Source organism: Capra hircus, chromosome 5 (genome assembly GCF_001704415.2).
Source record: "Capra hircus breed San Clemente chromosome 5, ASM170441v1, whole genome shotgun sequence".
Lineage (NCBI taxonomy): Eukaryota > Metazoa > Chordata > Mammalia > Artiodactyla > Bovidae > Capra > Capra hircus.
The window spans coordinates 86250972-86268531 of NC_030812.1; the positions used below are offsets into that span (position 1 = coordinate 86250972).

Genomic DNA, 17560 nt, shown 5'->3' on the forward strand with positions numbered 1-17560 from the left:
GGGGATTCTCCAGGCAAGAATACTGGAGTGGGTTGCCATGCCCTCCTCCAGGAGATCTTCCTGACCCAGGGATCGGCAGAGCTAGTCAAACAGAACAGTGGGCGAGCCCTTGTTCCCTTGTTCCCAGGTGTAATCTATCAACTTACCTAGGCCTATCCTGTTTTCTCCCCTTTCGTCTCAGGGATAGTTGTCTTTTTCCCCCCTGCATGGTTAATCTTCCCATTGCTTAGCTGACATTAAATTTTATTTTTATTCACATTTTTGATCTTTATATTTGAATTGTTTCTCATTTGTTTTTAGGTAAAATTTGGTAATACCACCTTTAAAACAGATGTGTATCTCAAGTCCCTCAACCCTCAGTGGAACTCAGAGTGGTTTAAATTTGAGGTAAGTTTTTAAATGTCAGCATCTTTAGTGTGTGTATTTTTGGTATGACCCTTTTTTCTCCCCTCCCCAGGAATGATTGCACTACTTTTTATTTCAGGTATTGTAGTTTTTCTACACCAGCAAAATATTTCCTATGTGTGTGCTCAGTCACTCAATTGTGTCTCTTTTTGGCCCCGTTGGCCTCTGCCCATGGGATTCTCCAGGCAAGAATACTGGAATGGGTTGCATCTTCCAGGGCATCTTCTCAACCCAGGGATCAAACCTGCATCTCCTGCATTGGCAGGCATATTCTTTACCACTAGTGCCAGCTGGGAAGCCCTAGGAATATTGAATTTTCCAAAAAATTATGTTACAGTTTAGAAAAATGGTGTATGAATAGGAGAGCCCAGGTTAAAAAGGTATTGTTATATTGTTTCCTCTGGATTTTAGCATATACCAAAAATCACTTACAAACTGTGTACAGATTAAAAGTTTTTGAATTTTGTAAAAATATATCATAAATATTACCATTTTAACCATTTTTAAGTGTACAGTGCAACAGCATTAATTGCATTTACCTGCATACAATGATATGCAAGCATCACCACTATTTCCCAAACTTTTTGGTCACTTCAGAGAAACTCCTCATTCAGCACCAACTCCCTGTGCCCTTCTCTCCCCTGCCCCTTGTAGCCTCTCATCTACTTTCTGTCTCTGAATTTGCCTGTGTAAGTATTTCATAAAAGTGGAATCATAAGTATTTGTCCTCTTGTGTGTGGCTTCTTTCACTTAACATGATGTTTTCATGGTTTTTCTGTGTTGTGCAGTGTGTATCCAAATTTCATTTCTTTTTATGGCTGAATAATATTCCATCTTATGAACATACCATATTTTGTTTATTCTCATCTGTTGTTGAACACTTGGATTTGTTTCTGCCTTTCGGCTGTTGTGATTAATGCCACACCAGTGAACACTGGTATACAAGGATCTGTTTGAATCTTTGTTTTCAGTTCTTTTGGGTATATACCTAGAAGTGGAGTGTGAGTCATATGGTAATTTCTGTGTTTAGCTTTTTAAAGAACTGCCAAACTTTTCCACAGTGGTTGCACCATTTTGCATTCCCACCAGCATGTCTTGAGAGTTTCAGTTTTTCCATATTCTTGTCCATATTTATTTATTTTAAAAATGTAAGTCATCCTAATAGGATAATTTAATTAAAAAATTATCCTATAAATTATATAAATTATTATATAATTTTAAAGTGCATTTTTATTATGAATGAGGTGAGTTTGATTTCTTATGGCTAAAGCTCATTTGCATTCTTTTACTTTGAACTGTTTCATATTTTAACCACCAAAGGAAGATACTTAGATTTTGGAGGTAGACTTCACCAGACTTGATGACCATTTTAATACAAAGAATGTAATGTGAGGTGGTATCTCATTGGTTTTCTTTTGCATTTCTCTCATGACTAGTCTCTCTACCTTTATTTACAGATAAATCTGTACGATTTATTTTTTCCCAGAGATAAGTAATCTTTTACATTATGCATACATTTATGGTAATGAAGATTTTTATTATAAGATTTTTATTATACTTTTATTATAAGATTTAACTTTTATAGTATCCTTTTTTAGGTGGATGATGAAGATTTACAAGATGAACCTCTGCAGATCACAGTTCTTGACCATGATACGTATAGTGCAAATGATGCCATCGGTAAAGTGTACATTGACATTGATCCTTTACTCTACAGTGAGGCTGCAACTGTCATCTCAGGATGGTTTCCAATTTATGATACCATTCACGGTAAGTAGTACATTTTAAGAAAATAAGTCACAGTGTTTTTTTAAAAATTAATTCTTCAAAATTATTTTTGGGTGTGCCGGGTCTTTGTTGCTGCATGGGCTTTTCTCTGGTTGAGGTAAGCGAGGGCTTCTCTGTTGTTATGCAGCATGGGCTCCAGGTGCCTGAGCTTCAGTAGTTGTGGCTCGCGGGTTCCAGAGCTCGGGCTTAGCAGCTGTGGTGCATAGACTTGCCCTGGGTGTCGTATAGGATCTTCCTGGGCCAGGGATTTGAACTCATGTCCCCTGTATTATCACTGGGCCACCAGGGAAGTCCTCACAGTCTTTTAATTTGTCTTAAAGACTTTTGTGCTAAACTTGTTTTTTTAAAAAATATGGCTTTTGTTTTAATAGACATGTGGTAGTATGTATTGTTGGTAGAATTGTAACTTTTCTGACCATAGTTTGGAATAATGCTTGCTGAATTTGTGCAATATAATAAGCAAATACATCATTTGAAAATCATCTAATATTAGTACTCTGTTTCTAAAACATACTTTAAAATGAATGATTTTGAAACTTTTCTGCGTAAACATTCATGAAAGGAAGAAAAGTGTTCAAAGGCCTTTTGTTAACTAAAGTAAAGTTCTCAAAGTATGGTCTAGGGACATCTGTGTGTCCCTGAGATACTTTCATAGGCCCTGCGAAGTGAGATAAGAACTGTTTTTGGCATGATACTTATATGTATGTCATTTGCCATTTTTAGCCTCATTTTCTTAAGAGGGTACAATGGAGCTTTCTAGAGGTATCTTATGATAATATCATGTTACCACACTGAATGCAGAGCAGAAATGAGAATCTAAATATTTCATTAAGTTATGCACTATAGAGGTTCGAAAAAATGTAATGCCACTCTATCGTTAAACATTTTTTTGTTTTTCAAAATATAGTTATTTTTATAAAAATGTTTATTTTGTCATAAGTGGATTTCCTGTTTAAATGAAGTAATAAGTAAATATTTTTCTGAATTTTCAGTTTAAATTTGTAACATGTTAAATATTGAAGATAGGTTTTGACTCACATAGACAAAGACTCTTTGAGATCCTCAATAGTTTTTGAGATTAGAGGGGCCCAGTGATCAAAAAGTTGAGAACCACTAACCTAAAAATAATGTCATCTCTTTAAAAGGGCAGATGGACTCATAAGAAACTGGCAGATACTTCTGCCTACAGTCTTGCACTTTTCTGCCTATTTTACATTTTTGACCTGGCAATTCCATCGATAGTAGTTTATTGTAAGAGAAGGTAAGATATTTGATGAGATTTGTGTGTATTGTGACATTATTCATATTCTGTATTTTTGCTGATATTTAAAATAGTAAAATAAGTTGGGAACAGTATTTACTTAAATAGAGCATCTATAGAATAAAAATGGGAAACAAGGTTAGCATTGCTATTGATTGATACATTATTTTAAAATCATTAATTGGCATTTATTTGCTGATTATTTAATTATACTTTATCTTCTAAAGGTATAAACTTGATTTTCCTTTTGAAATTACAGGTATCCGTGGGGAAATCAACGTAGTTGTCAAAGTAGACCTCTTCAATGATTTAAATCGATTCAGGCAGTCATCATGTGGAGTCAAGTTCTTCTGCAGTAAGTAAATATATTTTATTACTCATTTGACAGGAAATTTAATACATTTATTAATAAATATGAGAAATTTTGTTAATTTATACATATTTATATTAATAAATACAAAAATGTATTAATAAATGTGTTAAATGTAAGAAATCAAATTAATATTTCAGAAGGCTAACAGAAAACCTGTTATACTTTGGTCTTAATGTCAAAGAGAAAATTGCTAGTTTTTCAGAACTAATTGCTGTAGCTCTGGAAACTTATTTTAAAGTAGATGATAGCCAATTTTTCACAAGTTCATAGAAAGTTTTTTCTAGAAAAATCCAGTAGGGCATGTCTGTGCATGTAGTTGTCATGACGATGTCACTGTGGCCTGCAGGGAGGCTGCCTTTGGCTGTTCCCCGCTTCCCTGACTTCTCTAGTCTCTATGCCAGCCTCCGCCCAGGCCCACAGAGCGTGATTAGAGGGAATTACATTAATCACTGCTGGTTACAATACTTAATACCATTAGAAAGAGTAACAGCTGAAGATTTTTGCATCTTTTTCCAAAGTTTTAAAGAAGAATCCATATGTTAATGAGACAATATTTACTTAAACCTTATGTTTAGTGATATTGGGTTTGAGGTGGAGAATTGATTGGTAAAGCACTACATAAGAAATATCTAAGAATGACTGGAAACAAGATTGAAGATAAAGGTGAAAAGTTTTTTCCTGCAATGCAACAAATTAATTCAGCCTTAGAGAAATTAGATATGGGAATGCAAAGTATGCTAGCATTTGGTACAGTCTTTACTCAAAATGCAATAATTAAGGGAATAAACCCAAACTGAAATATAGAGAATGAGCCCACAGTTCATCTAGGCTACATGTTGAAAGAAAATCAGTGCATTCTTAAACTGGGTGTGAGCCCATGTGTAATATAAAACATTGTGATATAAAACAGCTGATATACTGTATTTGAACGTAGCCTACACTACCTTGACGTCAGCAGGTAATCAGTGGTCAGAGACAACACGAGGGGAGAGAACTTGTTGCACTTTCTCAATCAGTGAAGACAAATCCCAAATCCCATTAATATCTACATTTGGAAAACATGTTTGATGAGGCTACATGTGTGGAATATTCAGACCTAATTCAAATAGGTTATTCAAAATGAAACAATATAGATGTGGAACCATTTGTGGTGGATGGACATGTATATCTTGCAGAAGTCTCACATGGCTTTAAAAAGCACAATTATTATTTAAAAAGCATAATTACAGGACATTAACTTATAGAGAGGATTGCAAGCTACTCATCTAGTTTGAGTTTTACTCTTGTAAAATCTTAAAATAATTTTCACATATTTGTCTTATTCTATAAAAATTAATATTTTATTGCCTAGTACTGGAGAAGGCGATGGCACCCCACTCCAGTACTCTTGCCTGGAAATTCCCACGGACAGAGGAGCCTGGTAGGCTGCAGTCCATGGGGTTGCAAAGAGGCGGACACGACTGAGCGACTTCACTTTCACTTTTCACTTTCATGCATTGGAGAAGGAAATGGCAACCCACTCCAGTGTTCTTGCCTGGAGAATCCCAGGGACAGAGGAGCCTGGTGGGCTGCTGTCTATGGGGTCACACAGAGTCGGACACGACTGAAGTGACTTAGCAGCAGCAGCAGCCTAGTACATTTTTTTTCATAAATTAGAACAAGTTATTTTTGTCAAATGTGTAAAAGATCTGACTGTAATTAAGCTTTGAATAACTGTCACAAAAAAGAAAGATCCAGTGGCATTTTATGCTGGTATAGGATGCTGAAAGATAGGAGTGGAGTACCATGGTACTCTCCAGAACGACATGAGCATCTACAGGTATGGAACCCTGCGAATGCCATGAAATGTGGGGTCGCAATTAAGCAGTTCTGGGCAATTCATAGCCAGCCTGAACTAACAAGGTTGAAAACTCCTAAATAGTTAATTTCAAGGTACATGAATGGCTTGATACTAATGACTCTACCACAAATGGCTCCATGTTAGTGTTGTTTGATTTTGAACAGCCCATATGAATTAAGTGTAAATACACCACACATGTAGCCTCATCAGGTTTGTTTCCCAGATGTTGATATTAATGGCATTTTTTTTTATTGGTTAAGAAAGTGTGAACTCTCGAATTCTCCCCTTTTTGATAAATCCAGGGAGCTTTGTTATTCTCAGTACTGAATGAGTCTGTTAAGTAGTGTAGTGACTACTGAACCAGTTGGCCCTGGAGCCATGGATTATTAGGAACTACAAACCTGTGGGACTTCTCAGATTAAGTCAGAAAGGTAATGGTTTGATTTTTGAGCCTCCATTATGAGGTGTTCAGAACTTTTTAAAAGGGTTTCCAGTAATTAGAAGTTTTTGGTATTCATCATCTGCTTTCTGATTTTTTGTATAATACCTACTTAGCTCAGTTTAATTTTGACTTTTTAAATATTCTGTATTGAATACTGTTTAAGATGGTGTGAAGCTGTTTTCTATATTATAAAAATAAAGTTTTTATCTACTATGCCATTATATGAGAAAGGTGAGAAGCCTCATGAAAGAAAATGATTGTTTCTAAGAATAATCATTAGAATCAATAGAAGAGACTGTTTGATTGGAAGTATTATTATGATTACACTGAGGTTATCACAGTAAAAGATGTTCTTGTAGTATGTATCCACAAGGTAAGAACTAGTTGTACATTTTTAAAGGGTTGAATTTAACTTTGTGATAAACGGAGCATAATAAATAATTTTCTTTAACAGCAACATCTATTCCAAAGTGCTATAGAGCTGTAATAATTCATGGATTTGTAGAAGAACTTGTGGTCAATGAAGACCCAGAGTATCAATGGATTGATCGAATTCGCACGCCAAGGGCATCAAATGAGGCCAGGCAGAGGCTCATTTCTTTAATGTCAGGTATTTGAAAAATAATAATAATAACATCATGGCTGATTGACTTAATCCTCCAAAATTCTTCACTTCCTTTTGACATGTTACTAAAACTTTACAATGAAGACTATGAATTGTAACTGTTTCCTTATCCTTGGCCCCATTCTGCTTAACACATGTGCATTATTGTCTTATAACAAGAAGAAATCTGAATCAGAAGCTTATGGTTCCTTTTTATCTAGGTGATGAAAGGAAATTGTGCTTATGAAGTGGAATAGTGGGAAGCAGTTTTCCTCCTTTGAGTGTTTATTTGTAGTCAGAGCTTAGGTGATTTCTCTGAGGCTTTTTGTTTGCATGCTTGCTTAGTTACTTCAGTGTTGTCTGACTCTTTGCGAGCCCACGGACTGCAGCCCACCAGACTCCTCTGTCCATGGCATTATCCTGGCAAGAATACTGGAGTGGGTTGCCATGCCCTCCTCCAGGGAATCTTCCAACCCAGGGATTGAACCGACGTCTCCTGCGTAATCGATAATTTTTCCTGTCTTGTGGGCAGATTCTTTACTGCTGAGCCCCTAGGCTTTTTGTTTAAATGTCTTTTCATAGTCCTTCTCTGACAATTTATACCTCCTTTAATCCCCTACTCCCCTGCCACTCTTACCCCATTAATTTATTTTCCTTTGAAGAACTTATTTCCATCTAAAGTTTGTATTTATATGTATGTGTGTGTGACTGCATATGCACACACACGCACATACATTCATTCTGTCATATATATCAGATAATACATATATTTGTTATTAATAAACACAAATATGTTTATAATAAATTTGCATATTTAAATAGAAGTAGATATATTTATAGTTATTAATTTATTACATATATTAACATGTACATAATATTTATAAATTTTTAATATAATTGATACAATTTTAAATATTTATAAATATTTAATGTTTGAATGCATATGCATATTATAGTTAATATGTTACTGTTAATATATTAATTTATGTTTTATTGTATTTAGTCTACATATTAAGAAATCATATAATTTATTATATTTTTATATATTAGAGTATATTATGTGCTGTATATTCTATGTATTTTATTTATATTATATGTAATACTTGTTTACTTGTTTTTTATCTGTTTCTCCCCCTAGTATGTAAATGCCACTAGTTTTAGGGCTTTATCTTTCTTGTTCCCCTCTGTATCTCTAGCACAGAAGAAAAGAATGCGAGGCACACAGTATATGGTGAGAAATTATTTAGTAAATGAATGTACGAATGAGTGAACCTTACTTAGCACATCTGTAAAATGTAGCTAATAATATCTTACCTCCTTAACTATAGGAGTATGTATCAGGTAATCTTCTAGGTTACCTTCAAGTTCTCAAAATCTGTGATTTTTCTGTACTCTTTCAAATCACCACCATACCCAGCTTTGTGTTTTGAAACATACAGATAAGAAGCTGAGTGAATTTTCTTCCCTTTTTTGTAGGTGAACTGCAGAGGAAGATTGGCTTAAAAGTACTTGAAATGAGAGGAAATGCAGTTGTTGGGTACTTACAGTGTTTTGATCTGGAAGGCGAATCTGGGTTAGTGGTACGAGCCATAGGAACAGCGTGTACGCTGGATAAATTAAGTAGCCCAGCAGCATTCCTTCCTGCATGTAATTCCCCGTCCAAAGAAATGAAGGAGTAAGTATGAACTGATGAATTGTTCTTATGGAGCGTTTTATCTTTTGCTTACATATTTTCATTTATTTGAAACATTTTAGTAGAGTTATTCAAAATACATTTTTTCCTGTGGCAATTTTACTTATCAGAGATGACTATCAAAATTTGAAACTTAGATCTTCCTAGTGCTTTTTATACTGTCTTGTGAAATTCATATTAAGTAGTGTATAATTAAACTTGTTCTACATCTTTAGGCACTGTGTACCTAAAGCATAAAATGAACGTTTATGCATTGGGGGGAATTTTACTTGTTGTATGGGAAATGCTTAATACCTTATACCTTGTAATCCAATTATGCCTATTATTAGCAACATAGTATAGAAAGCAGGGAAGACTGACCTGTTCGGGAGTCTCAAACTTCAGTGTCTACAGAGGTCAAGCAATTTATATAAGTAAAATAATTGGGTATAATTAAATGGTGACTACTGGGACTGCATACAGCAGATGTTGGCAAACTTCTATAAAAGACCAGATAGTAAATAGATAGTAAGTATTTCATGTACTGGACATATAGTTTTTATCTTTGTTTATTAAAAAAAATTAAAGGAATTTGGCGATTTTGACCTAAAGGAAGTTAGAGTCTCACATTAAAAAAAAAAAAAACTCCATCTGATCCAACAAAACATTTCTGTTGGCTTGATTTGGCTTATGTGTCGTCATTTGTGCTTAAGGCAGAGATTCTCAACGTGGTGGTGCTATCGAGAAGGAATACTTGAAATGAAAAGTTTCTGTTGTAATGTTTGGGGTAAAGTGGATGATTCTGTTGGAGACCAGAAATGCTGCCTGTTCTGCAGAGCAAGGAACAACTCTGTATAACAAAGACTTGTTCTATACTAAAAATACTGATAGTATTTCCACTGAGAACCATTGCTCTGGAGATTCTTGTAGATCACAGGTCAAAAAACTTTTTGGTAAATGACCAGAATGGGAATAGTGAGGACTCAACTTTGCTGTTGTTGTATGAAAGCAGCCGACAATAGTTTGCAAATGAATGGGTGTGTCTTTCGTTCCAATAAAACTTACTTATTTTGAAAATCGGATGGCAGGATGGATTTGGTCTGTACTGTGTAGTGTGCTGACCTCTGACTTTCATCATCAGGGAGTCAGAGTTCTGTAGTCAAAAAACCCAAAATGTTTCCTAGTTCAGCAGTAAAGAGAGGTTGCCTAGAAAGCAATCACAATGTTTTTTCAAATAGTCTTTATAAAGGTGAAATTTTTCTCTTTGTCTCAACTCTTTTTAATTATTTCTTTCTGCTGATCTTTAGTTATTTGAATTAAATTTTAGTCACAAGAGGGAGGACAGTGTTGTGTATGCCACCTGACTTTATTTAGAAGTATTGATAAGTGTAATTGTTTTAAATAAATTGAGTGAATTTGCTTTATATTCCATTTAAAATATGTCTTTAAAAAGGTGTAAACTACCTTGTTCTATAGATAAAGTCAGATGGCAGGTATAACCTTTTTGGGGATTGAGATTTTTTTCTCTTTCCATAGCAAATTTACTTGAAGACCTGGGTCCCTCCTCCTTCTGCCACCCTCCTGCTTTATCTGTACTGTCTGAACGGGCCTGGCCTTTGCAACTGTGATGTCTGAAGTTTTCCTCTTTTCACTAAATTGCTTAGTGGAAAGAAAGCTGCAGTACCTGTTGTTGTCCTAAAATGATATGTGGATAGTAGGGAACTACATTTTGCCTGCATTCAGGGAGAGTTCCATTTATGGTAAACCTGAGCTTGTCTAAGTTTTCTCTTTTTCTAATTTTGTTGCAGCCATTTGCCTTAAATTTTCAGATATCGCACCATGAAGAATTTAAGTGGCTTCATTAAGATTTTCTGATGGCATCTTATTATTTAAGTCATGTTATTATTATTATTATTTTTTTAAAAACACTTTCAACCAGCTTCTTTGTCTTTTTGATAAAGAATTACTTTGGGTGCTAGTTTAAAATTGTTTTATGAGTCATCTGATTGTATTACTTTGCTATTTAATTTTAACTTTGTTGATTCTAGACAGGAATTTGATAAAGGTAATTTGGATTATGTTCTTGTCTGAATGGATTTAATGTTAAGAAATACCACTAACATATTCTTGTAAGGCAACCTTTCATATAAGACCAATAAGAATTAGGGCTCCAAGAATACATTATGGTGATGTTCCCTCCATTGTGCTTGGATTTTAATTCGATGTCATAATTTGAACATTTAACAGAGTTCATTTTATTTTGCTTTTATTAACTGTGTGTTCTACTCCATCAGTTTGTTTTCATTTTAGATGTTTAGTACAGAGTATAAATCTCTTTAGTGTTTCCTAGTTGAACTATCTTAATGGTACAAAGTGCATTTAAATATGATTTATCAATTCCATGGTGCTGCAGCTGCTGCTAAGTCACTTCAGTCATGTCCTTACTTTTTTTTTTTTTTCTTTTTTTTAAAAAAGTACTTTTTAGGAGCTTTTAGTTATAGTTTCTCCTCTGTATGGCACTGATTCTTAGACTTTTTAACTCCATTAGTCTCTTGAACAGAGAAAGAAAAAAAATAAAACCTCACTTAGTTGCTTGTATAGAAATTGGTCACCCATGAGATATTTGATTTTTATCCATTAAACACTTAAAAATTTAAGTTAGCAACAAAAACAGAAACATTTGTCCTACAGTTAAAGCAGTGATATTTTCAGAAAGTAGATGTCTGTAAAGGACCACTGTTGCCAATTAATGAGAACTCATGTTTGAATCTTGACAAATTGTGATTGTTGGGAATGTTCACTGGGCAATGGAAAAGGAAGAAAGGCCAGGAAAAGTTGGGCTCTTAAACTACTATTAATTTGAATTCTAAAAAATGGAAGCATGAGAGCTTTTCAGAGTATAGTCACTCACTTGTTTCTCCCCATTGTCCATAAGGGAAGGAACTGCACAGTGAAATAATTGATTATATGAAGTCCAGGATTCTTAATTATATAATATGCCTTTTTTTTTTTCCTTTTGGCCATCCATTGAAACTGTGCCCTTTCACCTAAATTTCTTTGAAAATTTTAAATGTCATAGATAAATGTATATCTGTGTATCTGGTCTAAATATGTATCTTTACATGTACGTAGATGTGATCTATTGCAAGATATTAGTTGATATCCTACAAAGTTTCAATTCAGAATGTAGTTGAAATAAATTCTGTTTAAGTTTAAATAATATTTTCTGTTTGAAATTTACAGAAGAGTCATTTATATTGTTTAATGTTTTTATTTTTTTAAAAGCAGTGTTCCTTTGCTTTGTTTTGTTCTTGTTGTAACCTGGTTTTAAGGTAGATATTTGGTGTGCAGAAATATGGATGATTGGGTATACATATATATACATTCTATTCACTCATTTATCTTTATGCTGTCATTTTTCATATTTTTATGTACCCTAGTCTTTATATTCTAGACAGAAACAGTTCTGTTATTAAGGTTTCTTTATAGAAAAATATAATTATATTAGCAATTATTCATATCTCAGTTTCAAAGGTCATGTAAGAACTTCATATTTGACTTTTCAGTTTTATTTTCTTCCTGAAATACTGTTCAGTAAGCTCAGTGATGATCAAAATAATAACAGGCATTTTAAAGTAACTGAAAATCCAAATCACAGTCTTTTTCTTATTTAATTCCACTGACAGTTCTGCTTGCTGTTTTTCTATTCACAGTCATAATTTATTAATCTGATTCCTAACAAATTAATATCTAGCTCTTCTTTTTTATCTTAACTTATTTTGTGCATGCTAGGGATTAAAAAAATAATTCCTCTCCCTTAGCTAAAGCTCGTTTGAAACTGTTTTAACATAACTTTGCTATCTGTTGTATGTATTGTTTTCTTTTCTTCCACTTTGACCACAAACTCCCTCAGGTCTCCGCTGGTTCATCCTCCAAGCCACGGATGCCGCTCGACTCACAACAGCCCAATTCACACTGCTACTGGCTCACGACTTACTCAGAACTTCTCTGTGTCTGTTCCCACTCTCATCTATACTGGTACGAGACTGCTCAGACTCCAGAGCTGGGGAAGCAGGCCACGGGCAGAGTGGCTGCAGAGGGCAGGCAGGCAGGTAGCGTAGGCAGGCCCCGCTAGTCTTTGCTTCCTCCTTTTCTTACTCCTAGTCCAGCGGCAGTGAAGAATCCTGTATTTAGCCGCCGCAGAGGCTCTAACTACATGGAAGTGAAAGTGTTCTTCCAGCTTCCAAAGTCTCTTCCATAGATCCTCTAAGAACCCTATCTTGTGTGTGTGTGTGTGTGTGTGTGTGTATATATACACACACACATATATATACACATACATATAGATACTGTGAGTTTTGGGAGAATCTTCCAGTATGTATTTTTGCTGTTATTTCTGCATTAGAAATAAAATAGATAATTGGAATCTAAATGAAATAGCTGCCAAAGCTTCCAATTTGCTTATTTTCTTTATGTACAAAGCTTGTTATAGTAGGGTCTGTTTCCTTCTGTGGAAGAGAGCTATTGGAAAACAGGTAAGTGACTCTTGTGCATAAAATGCGATGTCTCTGTGTAACTATATTCATTTTCCACTCTGCTGTGTTTTTAGCTGTGGCACTCTTGATGCTATAGGATAAGGAAACATGTTTTATTCCCAAGATATCTGTGTGTGCAAATATAAAAACTATTGTGAATATTTACACACACCATTTGCAGTCACCATTTTTTATTTTGTAACTTAAAAAAGCATTGTTTGTTTGAAAATATTTTTAATCATGTATTTATCCTTTTTGTTTATTTCTTCTTTTAATATTTTTTTACCCCTTGAGTCTGCCATTTCATGCTTTTTTGCTTTTTCCCTTGGCTTATTAACTGTTTCAATGCAGATAATTACTTATCTGGAGAATGTTGAATGGTTAAACAACAGTTGGATGCCTTTGGCCTCAGACCCAGCTCCACACTTAAGAAATGACTACTGGCCCTGCCCCAATCCTTTCCTGGTGTTTGGATCATGCTGCCTCTGTCAGGTCCTTTGGCACATGATTGCTTAATATTTCTCCACCTTCTTCTGGCAGGATTCCCTTCAATGAAGATCCCAATCCCAATACTCACTCATCAGGACCCTCAACCCCTCTGAAAAACCAAACTTATTCCTTTTCACCTTCCAAGTCCTACAGTCGACAGTCCTCTTCTTCTGACACAGATTTGAGTTTGACACCCAAAACTGGTAAGGCACTTCCACTCACCTTTTCTTTTTTTCTTTTATTTTCCAAATTTGTTTTTTGTTCCTTATTAGCTTTCCATCCAAGCCTTTCTTCCTGTTTTTGGCATTTAAGTTAAAAGCTAATGGAAATACTGATCATTTTCAGTGATTACAATTAAACTGTGAAAACTTTGTATAGTTCAGAAGTTATTTTGTTCAAAGCATGACATTTTGTTGATTTAATTATAGTTTAGATATGAAGTTGAGGATTTATTTTTGCATGTACACATTTTTCATTTCATGTTCAAATTAAGAGGAATAACATCTCAAAGCATTTGAATAGAAAGTAACACTAGTAGCTTGCAGTCCAATTCCTCATGCAGTATAAACAGTTTGAATTCATTGTTTCTATTTTGAAATTTAATTCTAAGATTTTATTATGAAAAAAACCGTAAGAACAGCTGATATTGTTATACTGGAGCATATATATTTATTAGCTTTTATTTAAAATGTTTGGTTTTGCTAGTTGTATTCTCTAGGTTAGAAAATAGCATTTATGCTTTACTTATTTTTGCATATTTCTCAGTGTATGACATTTATAATTTTTCCCTCTCTTTGTATTTTGCTGATCTCTCAGTTTTGTGAATATGTTTTATGATAAAAATTGATAAATGAATCAAATTAGTTTCTTATGCCTTAAAATAAAATTAGCTTATTTAAATCATCAAATTAATATTCTTGAGAAAAATAAAAGATAAATGAAACATTTAAAAGTTAATCATTTGCAGTTTTTGCAAATGGCATGTTTGGGAGTTTCCTTGACAGATTGAGGAAAACATTTTGCCTAGTTCATGTGTTATTTTTAATTTGTAATCTTTAATAACTGTTTTTATGTTAGACAAGAAATTTAGAACGACCCCAGATTTTATGAAAATAATGAGAAGAAATCTAATTCTAGAACCAGTGCTACTTTCAAAGTAAAGATAGGGTGTTTAGCCTGTAGTCATAATATCTGGAGAAGGAAATGACAACAGACTCTAGTATTCTTGCCTGGGAAGTACCATGGGTGGAGGTACCTGGCAGACTAGGGTCCATAGGGTCACAAGAGTTGGACATAATTTAGTGACTAAACCACCACCACCAGACACAATATTATTTTTTATAAGTATAGTCACAAAATATAAATAAGATAATTATTAATACCTAATTCTTTGAAAAGCATTACTTTATTTTTACATGTATAACTATGAACAACAACAAAAAAATGTGATATTTGAGAGTAATGGATGCTGTGGAATGTGGCATCTTAACCATATTGGTGTCATAAAAACAGAATCATTGAAATTGTAGGGAAGTGGGGGTGTTTTGTTTTTTGTTTTTTGTTTTTAAATTTTTAAGTAAAGTATAAGATTCTGGCTTTAAAATTCATAATATCAAAACAATAAGGACGTAGCATAACATTTGATGAGTAGTTTTCTTAATTTTTTGAGATTGTCCGCTGCTTGTTCATTTTTGTATTCCAAGCCACTTTTCAGTATTCCTTATCTTTTTTTGGCCATGCTACAAACACATTTTTAAAAGTATTTTCCTTTGTCTTTCTATTTCTTTTTAATTCATCAGGAAAACCAAATCTAATGAAGATTGTCAAGTAATAAATTAACCAAACCAGACTTATATTCCCTTAGCTTTTTAGTAGGCAATCAATTGTGTTATCAATGAAAACTTTTTTCTATTTTCTAGCTCCAAATTTTTAGTTTTTAAAAATTCATTTACAAAAAAAGTATTGTTCTCATGTATTTCTATATAAGCTGCCTCTAAGTAAATTATTTTGTTTTGCCTGTAATTATTCACTACATCGGAGAAGGCAATGGGCACCCCACTCCAGCACTCTCACCTGGAAAATCACATGGACGGAGGAGCCTGGTAGGCTGCAGTCCATGGGGTCGTTAAGAGTCGGACACGACTGAGCAACTTCCCTTTCACTTTTCACTTTTATACATTGGAGAAGGAAATGGCAACCCACTCCAGTGTTCTTGCCTGGAGAATCCCAGGGATAGGGGAGCCTGGTAGGCAGCCATCTATGGGGTCGCACAGAGTCGGACAGGACTGAAGTGACGCAGCAGCAGCAGCAGCAGCGGCAGTAGCAGTATTCACTACATCAGTTGCATTTTTATAGGATATTAACAGTTTTTAGGTGCTTGTCCTTATTATGGATCCTTACTACTTCTGAAAAAGTGAAAGTGAAAGTGTTAGTTGCTCAGTCCTGTCTGCCTCTTTGCAACCACATGGGCTATAGCCTGCCAGGCTCCTCTGTCCATGGGATTCTCCAGGCAAAAATACTGGAGTGGGTTGCGATTCCCTTCTTCAGGGGGTCTTCCTGATCCAGGGATTGAACCCAGGTCTCCTGCATTGCAGGCAGATTCCTTATCTTCTGAGCCACTAGGAAGTATTCCTATTTTTCATGGAGATTGAAAGTGCCAAAATTATGAATGTTCTGAAATTTCTAGAGCTGTAGTTCAGCATGTATTTCATGATAGATTAGTTGCTCATGATTGATTAATTATATGTACAGTGGGAAACAAAAACAGAATAGAATAAAGTTAATAGACTGAAAAAGTTGTTTTTCTGTTTCTAGTTAAAGCTCTCATCCACCTCAGATGAGTCTTGTTTTAAAAAAATTTCACATTTATTTCTGTAGATTTTTATTTTTTGACATTTTACCAGATTTTCTTTTCTTTTTTTTTTTTTTCAAGTATTCAACTAGGAGAAGTGGAATTTTAGAATACTAGAGTTAAGATACTGATGTGACATCTGACTCAAGCTAATTTTTACTTTTTTTTGATCAGGCTTTTTGCCATGTGTGTTTTTTGTGGTTCAGAGCATATTCCTTTGACTCTCAGGTACTCAAATCTTTGTAAATGCAAACAGTGTTATGATCAGATTTGAGTATTTAAAATTTTAGAGGAAAAAGAAAAGCATTAACATACATCCTGAAGCATGACAGAAGGTAGTTAATATTTTATTTATTTAAACTTAATGATGGCTGTCTGCTTAATGTGGTAGCAGGTGTTTGATTTTTTTTAAATTCAACTAAAATACCCATAAGTCATGTGTTTCAGTTAGTAACATTGGAAGAACTATACTCTTACCTCTTTAAAAAAGTTCTTGTATTTGAGACAGCAAATTTCTGGCTTTAAAAAATGTGATACATTTTGACCTTAAACAGTCTTAAGCAAAAAAATCGGAAGTAATTTAAATGTTTTTAAGGAGTCAGCTAAAAGTAATCAGAATGGCATAAAATCGTGTTAATCGATTTAAAAATGTTTAATGAGTGCAGAGTTTGTAAAGGTTTTGTTAAGTTTTAGACTATGCCTTTTCTTTATATTACGTTGAACAGAGGATCTTGCTAATGACTTCATATGCTTACTGTAATTTGTGTACGCATTTTACAGTTCATTTTACTGTTACGTTTTGCTTCACCATTGCTTTCCTTATCCCGCATTTTCTGGTCATCTTCTGAATCTGCATCTTTTCTCTGCTACTTTCCTCCACAGCACCTTACCCACAGGGGCCTAGGATTTACCTGTGTCCCAGCTCCCCCTCTCTCCCTTGTGGGTCCCTTCATCTTAAAAAGTCCTGTCTCCTCCTCTCGGAATCTAGCCTTCCCCCTCATCCTTCTAGCCTTGTCAGCCCAGTTCTGAGGAAAAGTGTTTCTTTCAGTGAAGAGCTGTTCCTGGCTGCTTCTGGTAGGATCATATTATGTCAGCTTTTTAATCCCTTTATTCGAAATCATTTTTGAAAAAAATTAATTATTTCATACTGTACAGAAGTATTGAGTATTTGACACAGGATGTATTTCTTATTTTTCTTATTGGCAGACAGTAAAATTACCATGAGAACATGATTGAGGATTACTTGATAGATAATTATGAATATTCTGCTAAATAATCATATGTATTAAAAATTGTTTGT

The 17560-nt window shown here is 34.3% G+C and overlaps 1 protein-coding gene across 11 annotated transcripts in view; it reads left to right on the plus strand.

Moving 5' to 3' along the window:
• The window catches only part of C2CD5 (C2 calcium dependent domain containing 5), an 88010-nt gene that overhangs the window by 11601 nt on the left and 58849 nt on the right, over window positions 1-17560 (plus strand). For 7 of the 11 annotated variants that reach the window (XM_018048404.1, XM_018048408.1, XM_018048398.1 and 4 more), the window contains exons 3-8: window positions 301-387; window positions 2004-2175; window positions 3714-3809; window positions 6564-6719; window positions 8190-8388; window positions 13461-13612. In XM_018048404.1, coding sequence (XP_017903893.1) covers window positions 301-387; window positions 2004-2175; window positions 3714-3809; window positions 6564-6719; window positions 8190-8388; window positions 13461-13612 — 862 coding nt within the window. Of the gene's footprint in view, window positions 1-300; window positions 388-2003; window positions 2176-3713; window positions 3810-6563; window positions 6720-8189; window positions 8389-12298; window positions 12424-13460; window positions 13613-17560 lie in introns of all 11 variants that reach the window. The other 4 variants (XM_018048403.1, XM_018048405.1, XM_018048399.1 and 1 more) reach the window with 1 other exon arrangement.